Raw genomic sequence first — 23,861 nt, 5'->3', positions numbered from 1 at the left:
ATATATACCCATCTCAGAGGTAATTTTGTCGGGGAGGTCATTTATGAATATCAGGAACAATAGAGGTCCAAGGATAGAACCCTGGGGCACCCCCGCATTTATATCATATTGTTTAGATGTACGACTGTCGAGGACAACCTGGATTTTTCTCTTATCTAAGAAGGATTGAATTATGTTAAGTATTCTACCAGTGATACCGTATGATCTAATTTTCCTGAGGAGACCCTCATGCCATACCCTGTCAAAAGCCTTAGATATATCTAGAGCTACCGCTCTGCCCTCCCCCGCTTTGTCCAGTGAATGGTATATACGTTCAGAGATCACAGTTAAGATGTCTGCTGTGGAGCGGGCTTGTCTAAATCCATATTGTTGGTCAGTCAGAAGTTTAGCATCTGTAAGGTGATGGACTAGAGCATGGTTAATTAAGGTCTCAAATATTTTGGCAAAAAGTGGGAGGAGGCTAATGGGGCGATAATTTGATAGTCAGTTCTTTCGCCAGAATTCTTGAATACTGGTACCACAGAAGCAGTTTTCCAACAGCCCGGAAAGCAAGCTTCATTAAGGCATTTGTTGTAGAGTTTGGAGAGAACTGGAGCTACTTCAGCTGAGCACTTTTTTAATAGCACAGCTGGGATAAGATCGGGTCCACATGCTTTTGAAGTGTCAAGGTTTTTTATGATAGCATGCACCTGAGCAGGGGTGGTTTTCAGATCGTCTAGCGTGGCGTCTGTCCGCATAGGAAAATCAGGTAGGGGGTGGTTAGAAGGGTCCAGTGTGGAGTTTGAGGCAAACCGACTGGCAAGCATATTAGCCTTGTCGGTTGCTGAGGAGACAACCTCGTGATTGTTAGTTAGTGGGGAAATTGTTGATTGCCCATTATTTACTACACTGTTGTAGATTTTCCAGAAGTCTCGAGTTCCTAGTTTTTGTGCTTTGATGCGCTTTTTCCGTAAATTCTCTCTTAGCTGTCGCTATTTCTTTCTTAACATTATTTCTAGCTTCTATATACTTCAGTCTGTTTGAACTGGACTTATGTCGGTTAAACCTACGGTATGCATGCTGCTTTTGAGCAATGGCAGTTGCACAATCGATGTAAACCATTGGGGAGAGTGGGGCTTACTATAAAATTTCCGCATGGGAACATGCGCTTCGATTGCAGTTTTGAACCAGTCAGTGGTCTCGTTTGCACACTGTTCAGCAGGGAGAGAAAAAATATTTCTCCATGGGGCATCTCTGATTAGTTCCCTGATGGCTTCCCAGTCAGCCTTTTTATAATATCTCGTTGTTTTGAGCACTGGCTCTTCAGTTTTTGGCTCTAGAGTTTAGGGCGATTTCAACTATTATCACTGCATGATCAGCGTTCTCGAGTGGGCTGTGGGCCTTCGTTATGCCGTCATCGGGAACTGTGGTCAAAAACAGATCTAGAAGTGATGCGTGTTGTTCTTCCTGGTCAGGGAAACGGGTTGGAAACGTAACAATTTGTGATAGGGAGTGAGATATAGTGAAGCTATGAGTTGTGCTGCCTGCTGCATCTGTGTAAGTAGAGAATCCAAGCCAGTTTTTGTGGTGGACATTAAAGTCACCAAATACATGTATTTGTGCGCTAGTGTCGAGGGACAGTGCCGTGTCTATGCTGTCAGAGACTTTGTTTATTATGGTGCAGTCCTGAGTCGAGGGAGAGCTGTAGAGAAAATAATAGTAGCTAATATTGTGTTGCATGTTTAGTCTAAAGCACATAAAGGCTTGATCATCTGTTTCTAGGTTTGTTTCTCTAGTCACGGGGAGGATATTACAAATGTAAACTCCAAGTCCGTGCATGTGTCTGTCAGAGTCCTTACGGCAGAGTGGGAGATATCCAGGCATGTTAAAGTGGTTAGAGGGGATGGAGGAGTGTAGGTTAGTCTCACTTAGTGCTAAGATATCCGGGGTATTTGTTAAGAGAAATGCTTCAACATCAGCTAAATTAGTTCTAAGCCCACGGATATTTGTGAATGCGAGCCTCAAGGGAGGAGGCAAGTTGAATTTGTTTGTCCCTAAGCCTGGTTTAAGCTTATATTTAGATTGTACTGTCGTCATATTTTTTTTTTTTTAAAGAGTTTCGGTTTAGGTAAGGGGGAGCTAAACAAGAGGTTATGCAGAGCATCAGACATGCATCACAAGTAGACCATCAGCTGACCTTTCTCCAATTGAGGTAGTTGCTTGTCTAGCTGCATCGATGAGCTGTGATACAGTGAAACAGTACTGTATGTGGATGACTGTATATCTATATTTATAGAAATGTAACTCTTGGTTCGTTCGTAATTAATAGTCTAAATAACCACTGGACGGATGGCTTCCACATTTTGGTATATGTTTACGTACGCATGCGTGTTTCTATATATCTCTTTGTAATTATAACATTATACGTAATTTTTCTATAATAAATATTTGGTTTTCTTTGTACGGATGGGCCATTTCTTTTATTTGTGGGACAATTATTTCACACCACGTGTTATCACGTGACATCACTAAACGGAACTTTTATGTACCAAATTGACTTTTGTCGTTTAAAAATGGAATTATTTCTCTTTCGTTAATATATATTTTTTTTTAATATTTCGTGTTTTATATATATAAAGTACAATTGTTGAATGTTATTTTCTTGATTATATTTGTTCGGGAGAAGCACAATTAAAAAAAAAAGATTAAAACGGAGCGAAATTTAAATTTCCATTCCATTTTTACTCTTTATGAATATTAAAAGAAAAATTACTAAACATTTATTAATAATGCCTCGCTTTTACAGAGTTTTGTTTTTAAATTTCTTAAATAACGACTTTTATCGACTTTTTTTTTTAATAGCATTTGCGGATGGGTATGCTGACATTTGTTTTAATTTCTTTTTAAATGACTTTTTATCGACTTTCTTTTTTTTAATAGCATTTGCGGATGGGTAAAAAACGAAAAAAAAAAAAAAAATAACTAAACCATTTACTGATAATTCTCACATTTACAAATATTTTTAACAAATAAATTTTATCTAAGTCAAGATACCGAGACATTGTCAGTAAATGGCTCAGTTGTTTTTTTTCATTATTTACCCATCCGCAAATGCTATTAAAATAAAAGTCATTTAAAAAGAAATTAAAAAAAATCAAATGTCAGCATACCCATCAGCAAATGCTATTAAAAAAAAAGTCGATAAAAGTCGTCATTTAAAAAGAAATTTAAAAACAAATGTCTGTAAAAGTGAGGCATTATTAATAAATGTTTAGTAATTTTTCTTTTAATATTCATAAAGTGTGTTCGTTACAACTACTTTCAACCGAGTCGTTGTTTGTTTCGTTCACCACACTCTTTTCTTCTACCTCTTCTTTTACACACGTCCGTTCGTTTTCGTAACTCAAACTCGTCTCTCTTCCCGCTCTCCTCTTCTCGTTATTTATCGAATCAGCGTACGAGATTCTCCGAGATTTCCCGAGATTCCACGAGACTTTTTTCCACATAAACGCATGCGGGCGCCATCTTGATTCTTAGTAGCCACTTTCTCCACACTCCCCCCTGATCTCATGATCACAGAGACGACAGGGGGGTGGTGATCGCCGCCGTCGGGTGCTTCTACGAAGGGGGACAGTGCTGCTCTCGTCTTCGCGTGCGCTCTCATCCACCGCTTGATGGTCGGGGAAGGCTTCATCTCCATGGAGGTTACTGATATCAGAGTCACTGCTTGATAGGGATGGTGCAAACCAAAGCGATGGCCCACTCGTCTCAGAGTCAGAATCACTCTCATCGTTCACTGTAGGTGGTACATGTGTCGCCGGCCGTAGGTCCCTAACGTGACGGGGTACGCCATCAACCTGTACACACTGCTGACTCACCACATCGGTCACTGTTCCTCGCTTATACTTGTCAGTACATCGGTTTCCTGACGGCTTCACCCAGACAGCATCCCCTTTGGCATATCGATTCCGTTCTATCTCAGTGGCCACAGTTGTATCGGGTTGGATTCCTTTTTCTCGGACACGGTACGGATAGATTGCGTTTGCAGGCGCCGTTCCTGAAGAGACACCATCCTTCGGCATGAGATTATACCAGTACACAGCTTCTGCGATGGTGCACTGCTTCCTGGCTGCAATTGTTTTGATGCTGCGATGGCTTCTCTCAGCTATACCATTGCCAGAAGGCACATAAGCGCACCTAAGCCGCAGCTGCACACCCCATTCTTGTAAGAACTGCTTCATCTGATGGCTGCAAAAGGCTGGGTTGTTGTTCATCAGCACTTCATCGGGCACACCTCTTTCACAGAACACGGATGACAGCTGGCGAATAATGTTGCAAGAGTCCTGGCGCCCGAGGAGTCTCCAGACTGCGAAACGTGTAGGCCCACAATCGATGAGGGTAAGGAAGTGGTTGCCACCATAGTGTGTGATGTCCATGCCCACTCTCTGCCACTTACCACTCACTCCTAACTCCCCTTTCTTCCATCGTGCTGGAGCTGGGTCGATGGATTGGCAGGCCTCGCAACTTTCCACCACTCTTCGGATATCTTTTTTTTCCTACTCCTGGATCAATCATCTTGACAAAGTACAGTGTCCGCTTGATGCCAGGATGTCCACACTGTCGATGAATGTCCATGATGCGCGCTGCATCCACATTACACACAACTGCTGCACATGTGTTTTGCAGATTATCAGCATCTCTCCGAGCACCAGCCAGAAGCCATCGTTGAGGGACTCTTGTCAAAGCATCTGCTCTGTTGAGCGCAGACCTGATCAACATTACGTCCACAGTCAGGTCGTACTCTGTGATGGTGTCGACCAAGGTGGCAAGCCGTCTTCGAATTAACATCTCACTTGATGCTTGTGTCGTCAGCCATGCTCTTCCACTTAATGCATCGGTTATCCACCGATGAGTGCATGCCGAGTCAGTCATGATATGTAGAACCTTGGTGTGCCATTGAAGCGCCAAGTTAACGCCCTTCAATGTGGCATCAAGTTCGGCCAGGTTTATGTGCCTCGAATCATTCTCTGGCCGAAGCCAACAGGCATCTTCAATAATGGAATCATTAACTGCAAGGGCAACTCCAAGGGCTAGTGAACTAGCATTCACTCAGACCGTGAACTCATTCTCGCTGACGCACCACTTTCCCTGAACGGGGTCATCACTGGTCACTCTGGACACAGTCTCTGTCAACATGCTCCTTAGGGTGACATCGTGTACTGCATCGTCCCATCCCGACGACACGGCTGTTGCATGTCTCTTTATGGCTGCCACGGCCACCCTGAGCCAACTGCACACAGGGAAATGGCCTACCATCTTTTCACAAAGCGAAAACACTGTTCGTCGAGTGATGTTTGATGGGACCTTGGGAACGTGACTTCCGCTTCTCCAGCAAAGTCCCTCCTTGCTATTGCGCACGTGCAGGCCGAGAACTTTTGCTCCATCGCACAGACGCTCTGGTTCTTTACATGTCAGTCCAAAGCTTTCAAAGTGCATTCTAACCGATTGTGCTGACATGAGGTTCTCATTGACGAATATATCATCGATGTATGAGGATGTTGCCTGTTGCACTGCCTCATCTTGCTGCCCGATAGCATGCATGATTGCTGTCATAATGCCTGGGGCCACATTTAGACCGAACCCTAGCCTGGTTAGACAATATCAGGTTCCTCTAATTTCCACAGTCTGAAATGGCCACAATTTCTTCTCAATGCGTATTTGCAGATAGGCCCTGCGTAGGTCCAGAGTTGCCACGTTCGATCCCTGCTGTCGCCACTCCCTTAATTTGAGTGCACACACATCAGCCCTTGCTGTATATGGGTCGACATGCTCATTGAGCTCACGGTAGTCTAGGACGGGGCGGACCTTTTGTTTGGTCTCTTGTACAACGGCCATCAAGGGAATCAGCCCTCGCGGGGGGCCAAGCTCATCCTCTGGGTATGGAAGAAGCCAACCATTGTCGATCCACGTTTGCAGTTCTTCTTCATACTGTTCCCTTAGCCACATGGGTGGTGGATATTCCGATAACCGGTTTCGCAAGGATATTGGTGGCTGATCGTTTGACCACTTCCAAGACGCCGTCCATGCATTGGTGTTTCTATCATACTCTGCATGAAAGTCAGGCTCGTCGAGAGTTATGGCAGCACAAACATGTTCCTCACATCGGGAGAACTGTACCTTGCCGGTTCTGTCCACGGTAATTCCACCCAGAGGCTAGTGAACCTCCGCCTACAGTTAGTACCGGAATTCTCTCTGCTTTCCAAGTGGCACAGCATTTCTTGCTTACGAGAGTCTGGGTGCACCCAATGTCCACAAGCGCGAGGCGCTCGCTTCCATTAATGTGTATGCTTACAGTGGGTAGCGCCCTGCTCAATGACGATCTGGGGAGAAGACTGGCGCTGTAGCTTCTTCCCCTTGCCCGTTTCCCGGACAGGTGCGGGCCAGGTGTCCGCGTTTTTTGCACTTGTAGCACTGCGGCCCGTCAAGTTTCCGAGTTGGTTGACGTGACAAAAATGGTCAAATGGTTGGGTCCTCCACACTTATAGCAGGTTGTAGCTGTGCCCAGGTCCTGCAATCCAACCTGTGATGGTTGTACAGCTGCCACTTGGTCTATAGTGTTAGGGCTTTTCTTTAGTATTGCTCGTGCCCACGCCAATACTTCTGATATGTCCATCTCGTCCACTTGGGATGAGGCACAGAGCAGATCTTCCACACTCTTAGGTAATCCTGCAACAAAGGCGCACACCAAGCCTTTGTCTGACATCCCTCCAAAGAGGACCGATAGCTTTTTTTAGCTCAGCCAGATACACATCCACCGTTTCCCCGGGATGTAATTTTCGGGCCATGAATTCCTTCCATGCAGTAATTGGATCTAATGCAAATGCTGTAAAAAGGGCGCGCTTGATGCAGGCAAAATCTGTTTTTTCCTCATCAGCCAACTTCTGGTATACTGCATATGCTCCCCCAGTGAGGCGCAGTGGGACCACACATTCACCCCACTGATATTAATTCTGCTTTTTCCACACATTCCTGCACTGAGTGATCAGTGCTACTGCCATCAAACAGGGGAATTAGCTTGAGGTCAAATCCTGACGTCATGCCGGAATAGCTTGTGTTCATTACAACTCTACTTTCAACCGAGTCGTTGTTTGTTTCGTTCACCACACTCTTTTCTTCTACCTCTTCTTTTACACACGTCCGTTCGTTTTCGTAACTCAAACTCGTCTCTCTTCCCGCTCTCCTCTTCTCGTTATTTATCGAATCAGCGTACGAGATTCTCCGAGATTTCCCGAGATTCCATGAGACTTTTTTCCACATAAACGCATGCGGGCGCCATCTTGATTCTTAGTAGCCACTTTCTTCACATAAAGAGTAAAACTTTTTAAAAATAAATGTGACAAATAATCGTTTAGTTACTACAACGTCAGTAATAAAAAAAAGTGTCACGTGCGCTTGCGTTAGAAAGGGAGCGATGCGTGTTTTTTTATGCTGGTCGCCATGGAACTCAACGCCCAAGGAGTACCAAATTCTGTTTTCCAAAAGAAACGTTTACTACCAACTTAAAAAAAAAAAAGTGCAAGTTTTCCTGAAAAAAAAAACCAAAACCTAACAATTTATGGCAAAAATAGCGACCCATAAAAATCTGGGGTGCTTCTACACTTTATTGCCGAAATTGGAGACGCCATTTTTTTCACGCACTTGCTATCCAAATCTAGGGGAGACATCATTAGATGGCCGAACGATTGCTTCCGGAAAGGGAAAGAATAAATTTACCAAAATTAGTATTTATTACTTCCGGAAACGTTAAATTAAACTAAAATTATCATTTATTACTTCCAGAAACTTGGTGAACCGATATTACTGGAGAAAATGTACCTTGACAATTCAAAAAAATGTTTAAAATTATTTATTTGTTAGAAAAAAAAAAAAACTATTTCATAAAAGTCCAATGTTGCTTTAAAAGTAAATAAAGAAAGTGAAAGAGAACATATATCCGTAATTGTTTAATTGGAAATGTTTCGATTTAATTAATGAGAACGGGAAAGTTTTTCATGGAACAATTTTTTTAACAATTTTTTTAACAATTTTTTTAATTTTTTTTAATTTTTTTAAATTAAAAACAGAAAATTGAAATGACATATTCATAATAGTTTAACCTGGGCGAGCGCCATTTGAAAACCAAAACAAAACCAAAACATTTATTAGTTTTTTTGTTTGTTTATTTTTTCGTTTGTGTGTTTTGTTTTTTTTGGGTTTTCTTTTCGAACAAATAAATAATTTTAATTTTTTTTTTGAATTGTCAAGATTCATTTTCTCCAGTAATATCGGTTTATCAAGTTTCTGGAAGTAATAAATGATAATTTTAGTTTAAGGGAGTAATAAATGTTAATTTTGGTAAATTTATTTAGTTTAATTTATCGTTTCCGGAAGTAATAAATGTAAATTTTGGTAAATTTATTCTTTCCATTTTCGGAAGCAATCGTTCGGCCTTAAAATGATGTCATCCCTAGATTTGGATAGCAAGTGCGTGAAAAAAATGGCGTCTCCAATTTCGGCAATAAAGTGTACAAACACCAAATCTGCGAGCTGAGTGACAAATCTGCTTAAAATATTGAAAAAAAGAAAGAAAGAAAAAGAATAGAAACTCTACATGTATCAGAAATTTGGAGGAATTTTTGACACCCCTAACAGAAAACTGCGAATAAAATATTAAAAAAAAAACCCTGTAATTTTTCTCTTTTAAAGTGAGTTGTTTATTTTCTATATGGAATATACTTTCAAAATAAACTATTAAAGTTATTTAAAAAATAATAGAAATATTATTTTTTATTTTTTAAAAAACAGTGTTTACAAAATGTTTACAAAATCCGGCGTGCCTTCATGCAGCCATTTATTTACGTAATAAAATCAATAGAATTTTATGAGTTAAATATTTTTAAATTTTTAAACTTTAAAAATCTATCAAAATTTTTCTATTGATTCAATTTTTACGATATTTTCCGGGTCAATGTGAAATTTTATGCTCTTTCCAATAAACCAAATATAATATTTTAGACAAACGTTTTTTTTCAAACTCACACCCCCATTTTGAAATGTTTATTAAAATTTTAATAATTAATTTATGTGTCAAAGTTTAATATATCACAAATTGAAGATAAAAGATCAATAAAGAAAATATTCCAATTTAAAACAACAAAAGAATAGTTTTTTGAAAGTTACCTGTAAAGTCCAAAGTGTAAAACTTTTTTTTTTTAAAAAACACGTAGATTTTTTTTTAATGAAAGCTCATGTTATGCTTACATCGTCAAGTAAATACCAGACGCTGACGGCAAATTTTTCTATCTCATTGAATATTTTCTTTTTTTAGATATTAAAAAAAATAAAATTAGTTGATGAAGAAGTATTAAAATATATCAATCAAAAACTCGTCTATTTCATTAAAAGAATTTTTTTTAAATCGATGAAGCGGATTTTTTGTTCTGGGGAAAAAACTTGAATATGCGTTTCTTTTTTAACTACGGAGGATGAAAAATACTAATTTTGGTTAACACACGCAATAAAAAAGAGGTATTATTTATGCCCTTGGACAAAACCATACTTCATAAATTTTATTTTAGCAGCAGCAGCTATTTAACGCTTCGCGCAAAACATGTTACAAAAATGCGATTTTCTAGGACCCTCGCTTTAAAAAATCCTTTTATTTAAAAAGTACATGGAATTTAAAATATAAATATGAATAAATTCTTAACAATGAAGAATGGAACTACCCATTTAATAATATTTTTTTAGGTAAGTGATTTTTTGGCATATATATATATATATATATATATATATATATTTATTTATAAGCAAGTCAAAATATATTGATTTTCTTTATATTTTTTTAAAAAGAAAACCGCTTTAAAGAAACAAATATTGCATGATTTGCTATTAAACCTGTTATTTTTTAAAATTTTGGTCTTTGCTCCTTTAATTGAAAAAAAAATAGGGTCTGAATTGTATTTCCAAGTAGTTATAAGCTTAAAAAATAGTAAGTTGCATTATTAAGGTTCTGATCATCATTTTTAATGGCCACTTTCTGATACACCTATAGAACCTCTCCCAAACATACTGGCAATAATTTGGTTTCGTCTTTCCTTTCAGTGTTTCCAATAAGGGGGATTGATTTGCAAGGATTTGTATTAGGAGCTGGGCAATTAAAATTATTTAATTGTTGAATTTTTTGCATTTTGGTTAAATTTGTTAGTTTGCTAGCGCTAAAAGCCCACACAAAAAATTGAACAAAAGACAAAATTAAAAAGAATGGTACTCATGCAGAATTTAACCCCCCCCCGCACCAGATTCCAATTAGTTTAGGGTTCGACCGGCAATCACCGGATTCAGCCGAGCGTTGTTCAAATGTTGAAACACTAAACCAACATTTTATTTATTTTTTTGCAGATGGGAGTATTTTTTCCGTTTATTTTCTTAACATCTATTGACAAAAAAAAATTTGTACATTCTCTTGAAAAAAAAATCTAACTTTTCTCTACTTTCACCTAACTATTTACAGTGTTCATATAAAACATTCATTTTTATCTTTTTATAATAAAAATTCTGTTTTCAAAAATAAATGTTTATTGTCAACTTTCTTTTAAAAAAACTTCCTGAAAAAAAAACTTTCACCTAACAATTTATGGTAAAAAATTCACCTTTTCTTGGGACCCCCCCCCCCCAACTTTTGTTGATAAAAAAAATTGCAAAAATAATAAAATAAATAAACAATACAAAATGCAATTTTTTATGAGGAATGTGTTCCATTTTAACAAACTGAGCCACAGCAACGCATGGTCGGGTATGGCTAATATATATATATATATATATATATATATATATATATATATATATATATATATATATATATATATATATATATCGTATTTTACGTTTTTTCTTTTTTCATTTCCCCCATTTGTGCGAAGCTCTGTGTGCATGTGTTTCACTGCATGAGCGTCTCACAACACAAACATGCCTTATTCGTACATACGTTCACTTATGTTCTTACCTTCGTTTATAAAGGCTACTAACATTTCTTTTTAAAAGTAAATTGCTAAAAAAATAATATAAATAATATTATATAACATCATACCGTTTTTTTTTCTCTTTTTTATTTCCTCCATTTGTACGAAACTCTCTGTGCATGTGCCTCACTGCGCAACCGCCTCAAAACACGCCTTATTCAGTGCTTGTGATTGGGCCCATAAAAAAATTTTTTGGTATTTTTTTTTTTAGTTTACCGACCCCTCAGCATTCACATTTGAATTGTCGACTTCAAAGATTTTCGGGTATGCTGAGAACGAATATCGCATTTATTTTTTGTGTAAACAAGTAGTTATCAATATTTGAAGGCATTCAGTATCCAACGTAATCACTATAGTTTTTACTGGAGGCTATCTTGTTTTCCAATAACGAAAAAGTGTTTTTGCTGTTTCAAATAGAATTTAGTTTTAATAGTATTTTAATTTTCAAATATAAAAATATTGAATAAATAGAATAGTTTCTTTAAATAATTACACAATACCTTCACGTTTATTTTTAGTAATCTTTCAGAATAACAAACAATGAAAAATAAAAAATAATTGGTGAAACAATAAATAAACAAAAACAAATGTTACCAAAGGCAAGCTAAGTCACTTTTTTAACTAACTAGATAAGTTTTTGTGTTTTAATTTATTTACATTTTTTCACATATTCATAATAACTACAGAGAAGTTAAAAATTGAAACATGCTTATTATTAGTTTTATTGCATAGAAAATAATCGAATTTCAATATTGCCCATTTCACAATGTATGCCTCTCATTCCACTGCAGGTCTGTTCTGTGAATTTATGGTTCAGCGATTGCTATAATATTTTTTATCATTGTCAGCTTCTTGCATTAAGGTTACTCTACATGTGACGTTCCTATGAAGAATTTGGAGAAAACTGAAAACAAGATGATGAGTAGTCAGGAAAGCCATTCCTTGATTTTTCTAAAGGCTCTATTGGTATTCTCCTCCACATAAATGGTTTATCTTATTGAGTTCGTCTATGGGAGCAATGAGCATTCTATAATGAGTTTTGAGAAAATATCTGACTTAATTTATTCGTGCAGATGTGCATCAACGAATTGTCTGCTCTAAACTCACCAGCTGGTAAGAAATCTTGTCCAAACTTCTTTTGCGTTTTTTTTTAACTGCAAAGTCTCTGTCCAAATCCGTAGAACTAATCTTATATGACACATTGGCTTGTACATTACACACAAAATTGGACATAACATTATAAACCACAAAAAATTGTAAATTGCATAATAAACCACACAAAATTTTATTCATTGAAATAAAACAAAAGTTTTATTATTTTTTTATTATTTTATTAAACACAGGGACCCCATTGAAAATTCGGCTATGAAAATTTCTGTGATGCCTCCCTTCCCTTGGTGCCCTAAGCATGTGCTTATTTAGTTTAATGGTTAATTCAGCCTTGTTTTTACAAGATGCTAATGGATATCTAATTCAGCATGTGATGAGGTTGAGTGTAAATCTTCCAGGAAAGTAGCAAGCAGATTCCCTGAGCATTCTGATGCTTTCTTCATGCGTTTTAGACTAACTTGTAAGTTTCCGCAAGTCGAGAAAACAAATTTATCTAAAAATTAATGTCTATGGTCTAAAAATAATTTGACATGGAAATGGCAAATCGTTGTTGCTGTAGTATTCAATTATTTTTCTAGACCAAGGTCTGCATCTTACACCATTTCGAAGGAATCTTTATTCTGAAGTTGTCAAAGATGAAATAGAATTTCTTCCCTTGAACAAGGCATTTTAATATTGGGATATGAAAGTTAACATGTTTCAATTGTTAGAAAACGTTATTTATTGCTGACGAAAACTGTGAGACTTTTTTCTATTATAGCTTATATTGCAGTTTTATTTTAAGTAATTACATTTTTTATTTAAGACATTTATTAAGTACTAACTTAAGTTTTTTAACATTATTTTATGTTTAACATTTATTAAGTACTAACTAAGTTTTTATTAAGACATTTAGAAGTACTAACTTTTCCTGACATTATATTTTTATTGTTGGTTTAAACAATACTTTTCATAGCAAACTGTTGTAAGCATCTTCTGACATATATAATAATATGTTTCATTTAAAAAAATGTTTTGTTATTTTATTCTAGCTGGGGATGGAGCATCCTACCAGATGACAAGCATTCACTTGCTATCTCATAAATTACAATTGAGAAATCTTTTTATGATTCTAACCGCCCCTTTAAGTTCAATTGTTTATAGTTTTCTTGCACTTGGTTCATCGGGTATATTTGCCAGGTAGTTTTTGAAATTCTTTTTCTTGAGTTCGGTTGCTTGTATAATTACTGGACTTATGGAGATATTTCTCTAAGATTCCACTTTCTTTTCATGCAGTACATAAGACTGTGGTATTTCATTATCTTTTCCTTCTCAGCTGTTTTCCTTAGCATCATTTGAGATACTAACTTCTACTAAGGTTACTTCTTTCTCTTTCTTGTTCCATGTCAGGTTTAATAGCTCCGTTTTCTAGGTTCATAGTTGTAGGAATTGTATAATCATAGTGGATGGTGCATGACTTATTTCCAACTGTTCTTTCTGATATTTGCTCTCACGACTTGCTGCTCCTCTTTGGCAATTTTATGCAAAGTCAACCCTTTCTTTGTTTTCAAATAAAACAATGTTAGATGTTAATTATACCCTATTCCTAGTACCGTTTTTCATTGTCTTTTATTTCTTGCTAGTTAAAAGTCAGTTATCTGGGAAAGGATAATATTTCGATATGTTTAAAGATGAGAAATCGAAATGTTGGATTTTACTTCTTCACTACTTCTACTACTACTACTTCTACTACTACTTCTACTACTATTTCTACTACTACTACTACTACTAGATAATAATGCAGCTCGATTTTTAAAGTCACCATATTGTTTTTACTTCAAATGATCTATTAATTGAAGAAGCTCATCATCTCAATTAAAAGCAGATCACCGTGCCAATCAATCACTCGTGTGCAATTTTGTATAATATTCTTGTTTCTGCATTATCCACATAATTAACATGTTAAAGTCTCATGTTACCGCTCCTTTGTTACAATTAGAATAAAGCAAACGCAAACACACGATTGGCTGAAACATGACACTCCCAAAAATACATCACTACCCAGTGGGTTAAAAAAAATAGCAACAACTTTTCTTCAACAACAAAGAAAAAGCCCAAAACTCAATCTTTTGCAATCAAACAAAGTAACAGACCTTTTATTTTTGGGCGAAGAATAAAATATATACATCCAAGAAATGCCAAAGACATTTTTGTATGTAAGAAATCCTGTCTAAAATTAATTACAGCACTTTGTTTTTTTGGTGTCAGTCGACTGTAGCATGAACAGTTTTCCATGAAACGAACGGCTTTCACAGCTCATGAGTTAGGGACCACTTCTATCCTGACTAGACTCGGGCCAAGTTAGCGTTCCCAGTCACTATGGTGACCAGGGACGGAAGAATGCAATACAAACTCAGCTTTTCTATTAACACCTGTCTCTTAGGTATTCCCATCACAGTCTACCACTTCAGTTTCTGTATCTGCTTGAACCCACGCCTTACTCTAAACAACTTCAGTTTATTCCTGCGACTTCTAGCTCATTCCTGCATCTTCCAGCGACTCCAGCTCACTCCAGCGGCTCCTCAGTTCATTCTTGCAACTCCAATGCTCCCAGCCACCAGCACCTGCAGCCCACTGACGTCCAACTACCTGTTTCAGCGCCCACTGATGTTCTGCTACCAGTTCCAGTGCTCACTGACGTCATGCTACCAGTTTCAGTGCCTAATGACGTTCTGCTATCAGTTCCAGTGCTCACTGACGTCATGCTACCAGTTTCAGTGTCTAATGACGTTCTGCTACCAGTGCCTAATGACGTTCTGCTACCAGTTCCAGTGCCCATTGACGTCATGTTACTAGTTCCAGTGCCCACTGACGTCTAGATATCCGTTCCAGTGTCCACTGACGTCATGCTGCTTATTCCAATGCCCACTGACGTCATGCTCCCAGATTCAGTGCCCACTGACGTCCAACTACCTGTTCCAGCCCCCACTGGCGTTCTGCTACCAATTCCAGTGCCAACTGACGTCATGTTACTGGTTCCAGTGCCCACTGATATCATGTTACCTGTTCCAGCACTCATTGACATCCAGCTACCAGTTTCCAAGAATTTCATCTGCGTGAGACGCTCGTTGTTGCTCTAGCTTATCCTGACTTCATTGCCGTATATTTTACTTTATTATATTGTCCTAAACCAAACATCTGTGTTTTTTCATCCTCCTTTGCTATTGCTACCATTGAATCTTTCACAACAAACATTTGCTTTTTATCTGTTTTCTCATTGATAAAAAGCAAATGTTTCTTGCAAAACAAACATTTGCAATAAAAAGCAAAAACTTTTAGATTTATTGATTCATGTGATATTATTATTGACAGCTACATTGTTGTTTTTTCTGCAATTAATTTAATTGCCAAATGAAACATTAATTCTTCTTATTCGGTTTTTAATAGTCATCCATTTTCTAATGCCATTTGATTGCAAATTAATTTTTGTTCACTTTTAATTATCAATAAATTTTCTTTTTAATTTTAGAGTAAAATTGTGTTGCCTTTTGTAATTAGTCTTTTCACTTTTTAGCTTTTCATTCGTAAAATGAATTTATTTTATTCTGCTATTATCATGTTATTAGTATAATTATAGTTATCATTATTATTATAAAAATTATCATTATTAAGGTTTTTCCGCGGCTGCTTCTTGTTTAAATGGAGATCAAGTGATGCATTATCTGGATGAATGCAGTGAACACAGTAGAGCAGGAATTGCGAAGGTTCCTCATTCGGCTCATGCGATTAGCGATGAGAAACACGACGTGTGTCAGTGAGTAGAAAAGTTTGATATATTTTTAAGAATAAAATAAATCATTGCCAAATTTTTTAACAACATTCTCTTTACATCAAAATATTCATGACATAGATAATTTTATATTTAAAAGCATTTACTTCAAATTATTCTTAAATAAGTAATTTTATATTTAAAAGTATTTATTAAAAATAAATTCAATAGCTAATTTTTTACTTATTTTTTACTTACTCTCTATTCATAGAATAGATAATATTTTATTTAAACTATACAAATACGCTATTCAACAAACAGATAATGTTATATTTAAAATATTTACTTCAAAATAGTCAGAAAACAGTTTTATATTAAAAATTATGCATCAAATAGATAAGTTTAAAGTTTATATTTAAACGTATTTAAACCAAAAAAATTATCAAATCGATAATTACTTCATGATGAATATTTATTCATCGGGAATATAATGTTATATTTTAAAATATTTACTATTCATTGAATATAGCTAATAATATATTACAAAATATTTACTATTCATTGAATATAGCTAATAATATATTACAAAATATTTACTATTCATTGAATATAACTAATAATATATTACAAAATATTTACTATTCATTGAATATAGCTAATAATATATTACAAAATATTTACTATTCATTGAATATAACTAATAATATATTACAAAATATTTACTATTCATTGAATATAGCTAATAATATATTACAAAATATTTACTATTCATTGAATATAACTAATAATATATTACAAAATATTTACTATTCATTGAATATAACTAATAATATATTACAAAATATTTACTATTCATTGAATATAGCTAATAATATATTACAAAATATTTACTATTCATTGAATATAGCTAATAATATATTACAAAATATTTACTATTCATTGAATACAGCTAATAATATATTACAAAATATTTACTATTCATTGAATACAGCTAATAATATATTACAAAATATTTACTATTCATTGAATACAGCTAATAATATATTACAAAATATTTACTATTCATTGAATACAGCTAATAATATATTACAAAATATTTACTATTCATTGAATATAGCTAATAATATATTACAAAATATTTACTATTCATTGAATATAACTAATAATATATTACAAAATATTTACTATTCATTGAATATAGCTAATAATATATTACAAAATATTTACTATTCATTGAATATAACTAATAATATATTACAAAATATTTACTATTCATTGAATATAGCTAATAATATATTACAAAATATTTACTATTCATTGAATATAACTAATAATATATTACAAAATATTTACTATTCATTGAATATAACTAATAATATATTACAAAATATTTACTATTCATTGAATATAGCTAATAATATATTACAAAATATTTACTATTCATTGAATATAGCTAATAATATATTACAAAATATTTACTATTCATTGAATACAGCTAATAATATATTACAAAATATTTACTATTCATTGAATACAGCTAATAATATATTACAAAATATTTACTATTCATTGAATACAGCTAATAATATATTACAAAATATTTACTATTCATTGAATATAGCTAATAATATATTACAAAATATTTACTATTCATTGAATATAGCTAATAATATATTACAAAATATTTACTATTCATTGAATATAACTAATAATATATTACAAAATATTTACTATTCATTGAATATAACTAATAATATATTACAAAATATTTACTATTCATTGAATATAGCTAATAATATATTACAAAATATTTACTATTCATTGAATATAATTAATAATATATTACAAAATATTTACTATTCATTGAATATAACTAATAATATATTACAAAATATTTACTATTCATTGAATATAGCTAATAATATATTACAAAATATTTACTATTCATTGAATATAGCTAATAATATATTACAAAATATTTACTATTCATTGAATATAGCTAATAATATATTACAAAATATTTACTATTCATTGAATATAACTAATAATATATTACAAAATATTTACTATTCATTGAATATAGCTAATAATATATTACAAAATATTTACTATTCATTGAATATAGCTAATAATATATTACAAAATATTTACTATTCATTGAATACAGCTAATAATATATTACAAAATATTTACTATTCATTGAATATAACTAATAATATATTACAAAATATTTACTATTCATTGAATATAGCTAATAATATATTACAAAATATTTACTATTCATTGAATATAACTAATAATATATTACAAAATATTTACTATTCATTGAATATAGCTAATAATATATTACAAAATATTTACTATTCATTGAATATAACTAATAATATATTACAAAATATTTACTATTCATTGAATATAGCTAATAATATATTACAAAATATTTACTATTCATTGAATACAGCTAATAATATATTACAAAATATTTACTATTCATTGAATATAACTAATAATATATTACAAAATATTTACTATTCATTGAATATAGCTAATAATATATTACAAAATATTTACTATTCATTGAATATAGCTAATAATATATTACAAAATATTTACTATTCATTGAATACAGCTAATAATATATTACAAAATATTTACTATTCATTGGATATAGCTAATAATATATTACAAAATATTTACTATTCATTGAATATAACTAATAATATATTACAAAATATTTACTATTCATTGAATATAGCTAATAATATATTACAAAATATTTACTATTCATTGAATATAGCTAATAATATATTACAAAATATTTACTATTCATTGAATATAGCTAATAATATATTACAAAATATTTACTATTCATTGAATATAGCTAATAATATATTACAAAATATTTACTATTCATTGAATATAACTAATAATATATTACAAAATATTTACTATTCATTGAATATAACTAATAATATATTACAAAATATTTACTATTCATTGAATATAGCTAATAATATATTACAAAATATTTACTATTCATTGAATATAGCTAATAATATATTACAAAATATTTACTATTCATTGAATATAGCTAATAATATATTACAAAATATTTACTATTCATTGAATATAACTAATAATATATTACAAAATATTTACTATTCATTGAATATAGCTAATAATATATTACAAAATATTTACTATTCATTGAATATAGCTAATAATATATTACAAAATATTTACTATTCATTGAATATAGCTAATAATATATTACAAAATATTTACTATTCATTGAATATAACTAATAATATATTACAAAATATTTACTATTCATTGAATATAGCTAATAATATATTACAAAATATTTACTATTCATTGAATATAGCTAATAATATATTACAAAATATTTACTATTCATTGAATATAACTAATAATATATTACAAAATATTTACTATTCATTGAATATAGCTAATAATATATTACAAAATATTTACTATTCATTGAATATAACTAATAATATATTACAAAATATTTACTATTCATTGAATATAGCTAATAATATATTACAAAATATTTACTATTCATTGAATATAACTAATAATATATTACAAAATATTTACTATTCATTGAATATAGCTAATAATATATTACAAAATATTTACTATTCATTGAATATAGCTAATAATATATTACAAAATATTTACTATTCATTGAATATAACTAATAATATATTACAAAATATTTACTATTCATTGAATATAGCTAATAATATATTACAAAATATTTACTATTCATTGAATATAGCTAATAATATATTACAAAATATTTACTATTCATTGAATATAGCTAATAATATATTACAAAATATTTACTATTCATTGAATATAACTAATAATATATTACAAAATATTTACTATTCATTGAATATAGCTAATAATATATTACAAAATATTTACTATTCATTGAATATAGCTAATAATATATTACAAAATATTTACTATTCATTGAATATAACTAATAATATATTACAAAATATTTACTATTCATTGAATATAGCTAATAATATATTACAAAATATTTACTATTCATTGAATATAGCTAATAATATATTACAAAATATTTACTATTCATTGAATATAGCTAATAATATATTACAAAATATTTACTATTCATTGAATATAACTAATAATATATTACAAAATATTTACTATTCATTGAATATAGCTAATAATATATTACAAAATATTTACTATTCATTGAATATAACTAATAATATATTACAAAATATTTACTATTCATTGAATATAGCTAATAATATATTACAAAATATTTACTATTCATTGAATATAGCTAATAATATATTACAAAATATTTACTATTCATTGAATATAACTAATAATATATTACAAAATATTTACTATTCATTGAATATAACTAATAATATATTACAAAATATTTACTATTCATTGAATATAGCTAATAATATATTACAAAATATTTACTATTCATTGAATATAGCTAATAATATATTACAAAATATTTACTATTCATTGAATATAACTAATAATATATTACAAAATATTTACTATTCATTGAATATAGCTAATAATATATTACAAAATATTTACTATTCATTGAATATAGCTAATAATATATTACAAAATATTTACTATTCATTGAATATAACTAATAATATATTACAAAATATTTACTATTCATTGAATATAGCTAATAATATATTACAAAATATTTACTATTCATTGAATATAACTAATAATATATTACAAAATATTTACTATTCATTGAATATAGCTAATAATATATTACAAAATATTTACTATTCATTGAATATAGCTAATAATATATTACAAAATATTTATTATTCATTGAATATAACTAATAATATATTACAAAATATTTACTATTCATTGAATATAGCTAATAATATATTACAAAATATTTACTATTCATTGAATATAGCTAATAATATATTACAAAATATTTACTATTCATTGAATATAGCTAATAATATATTACAAAATATTTACTATTCATTGAATATAACTAATAATATATTACAAAATATTTACTATTCATTGAATATAGCTAATAATATATTACAAAATATTTACTATTCATTGAATACAGCTAATAATATATTACAAAATATTTACTATTCATTGAATATAGCTAATAATATATTACAAAATATTTACTATTCATTGAATATAACTAATAATATATTACAAAATATTTACTATTCATTGAATATAACTAATAATATATTACAAAATATTTACTATTCATTGAATATAGCTAATAATATATTACAAAATATTTACTATTCATTGAATACAGCTAATAATATATTACAAAATATTTACTATTCATTGAATATAACTAATAATATATTACAAAATATTTACTATTCATTGAATATAACTAATAATATATTACAAAATATTTACTATTCATTGAATATAACTAATAATATATTACAAAATATTTACTATTCATTGAATATAACTAATAATATATTACAAAATATTTACTATTCATTGAATACAGCTAATAATATATTACAAAATATTTACTATTCATTGAATACAGCTAATAATATATTACAAAATATTTACTATTCATTGAATATAGCTAATAATATATTACAAAATATTTACTATTCATTGAATATAACTAATAATATATTACAAAATATTTACTATTCATTGAATACAGCTAATAATATATTACAAAATATTTACTATTCATTGAATATAACTAATAATATATTACAAAATATTTACTATTCATTGAATATAACTAATAATATATTACAAAATATTTACTATTCATTGAATATAGCTAATAATATATTACAAAATATTTACTATTCATTGAATATAACTAATAATATATTACAAAATATTTACTATTCATTGAATATAACTAATAATATATTACAAAATATTTACTATTCATTGAATACAGCTAATAATATATTACAAAATATTTACTATTCATTGAATATAACTAATAATATATTACAAAATATTTACTATTCATTGAATATAGCTAATAATATATTACAAAATATTTACTATTCATTGAATATAACTAATAATATATTACAAAATATTTACTATTCATTGAATACAGCTAATAATATATTACAAAATATTTACTATTCATTGAATATAGCTAATAATATATTACAAAATATTTACTATTCATTGAATATAACTAATAATATATTACAAAATATTTACTATTCATTGAATACAGCTAATAATATATTACAAAATATTTACTATTCATTGAATATAACTAATAATATATTACAAAATATTTACTATTCATTGAATATAACTAATAATATATTACAAAATATTTACTATTCATTGAATATAGCTAATAATATATTACAAAATATTTACTATTCATTGAATATAACTAATAATATATTACAAAATATTTACTATTCATTGAATACAGCTAATAATATATTACAAAATATTTACTATTCATTGAATATAACTAATAATATATTACAAAATATTTACTATTCATTGAATATAACTAATAATATATTACAAAATATTTACTATTCATTGAATACAGCTAATAATATATTACAAAATATTTACTATTCATTGAATACAGCTAATAATATATTACAAAATATTTACTATTCATTGAATACAGCTAATAATATATTACAAAATATTTACTATTCATTGAATATAGCTAATAATATATTACAAAATATTTACTATTCATTGAATACAGCTAATAATATATTACAAAATATTTACTATTCATTGAATACAGCTAATAATATATTACAAAATATTTACTATTCATTGAATACAGCTAATAATATATTACAAAATATTTACTATTCATTGAATACAGCTAATAATATATTACAAAATATTTACTATTCATTGAATATAGCTAATAATATATTACAAAATATTTACTATTCATTGAATACAGCTAATAATATATTACAAAATATTTACTATTCATTGAATACAGCTAATAATATATTACAAAATATTTACTATTCATTGAATACAGCTAATAATATATTACAAAATATTTACTATTCATTGAATACAGCTAATAATATATTACAAAATATTTACTATTCATTGAATACAGCTAATAATATATTACAAAATATTTACTATTCATTGAATACAGCTAATAATATATTACAAAATATTTACTATTCATTGAATATAGCTAATAATATATTACAAAATATTTACTATTCATTGAATACAGCTAATAATATATTACAAAATATTTACTATTCATTGAATACAGCTAATAATATATTACAAAATATTTACTATTCATTGAATATAGCTAATAATATATTACAAAATATTTACTATTCATTGAATATAACTAATAATATATTACAAAATATTTACTATTCATTGAATATAACTAATAATATATTACAAAATATTTACTATTCATTGAATATAGCTAATAATATATTACAAAATATTTACTATTCATTGAATATAGCTAATAATATATTACAAAATATTTACTATTCATTGAATACAGCTAATAATATATTACAAAATATTTACTATTCATTGAATATAACTAATAATATATTACAAAATATTTACTATTCATTGAATATAGCTAATAATATATTACAAAATATTTACTATTCATTGAATATAGCTAATAATATATTACAAAATATTTACTATTCATTGAATATAGCTAATAATATATTACAAAATATTTACTATTCATTGAATATAACTAATAATATATTACAAAATATTTACTATTCATTGAATATAGCTAATAATATATTACAAAATATTTACTATTCATTGAATATAGCTAATAATATATTACAAAATATTTACTATTCATTGAATACAGCTAATAATATATTACAAAATATTTACTATTCATTGAATATAAC

At 29.5% G+C, this 23,861-nt stretch overlaps 1 protein-coding gene across 1 annotated transcript in view; it reads left to right on the top strand.

Annotated features, from left to right (window-relative positions):
- Positions 1 to 23,861, top strand: part of LOC145252659 (uncharacterized) — a 165,217-nt gene that overhangs the window by 40,917 nt on the left and 100,439 nt on the right. Inside the window, exon 4 of the mRNA XM_080112431.1 lies at positions 15,801 to 15,942. Within this exon, the coding sequence (XP_079968557.1) occupies positions 15,801 to 15,942 (142 nt within the window). The remainder of the gene's footprint in view (positions 1 to 15,800; positions 15,943 to 23,861) is intronic.

This window comes from Euprymna scolopes, chromosome 29 (genome assembly GCF_053919585.1).
Source record: "Euprymna scolopes isolate OS-2025 chromosome 29, ASM5391958v1, whole genome shotgun sequence".
Lineage (NCBI taxonomy): Eukaryota > Metazoa > Mollusca > Cephalopoda > Sepiida > Sepiolidae > Euprymna > Euprymna scolopes.
This window is presented reverse-complemented; position numbering and strand designations above follow the sequence as displayed.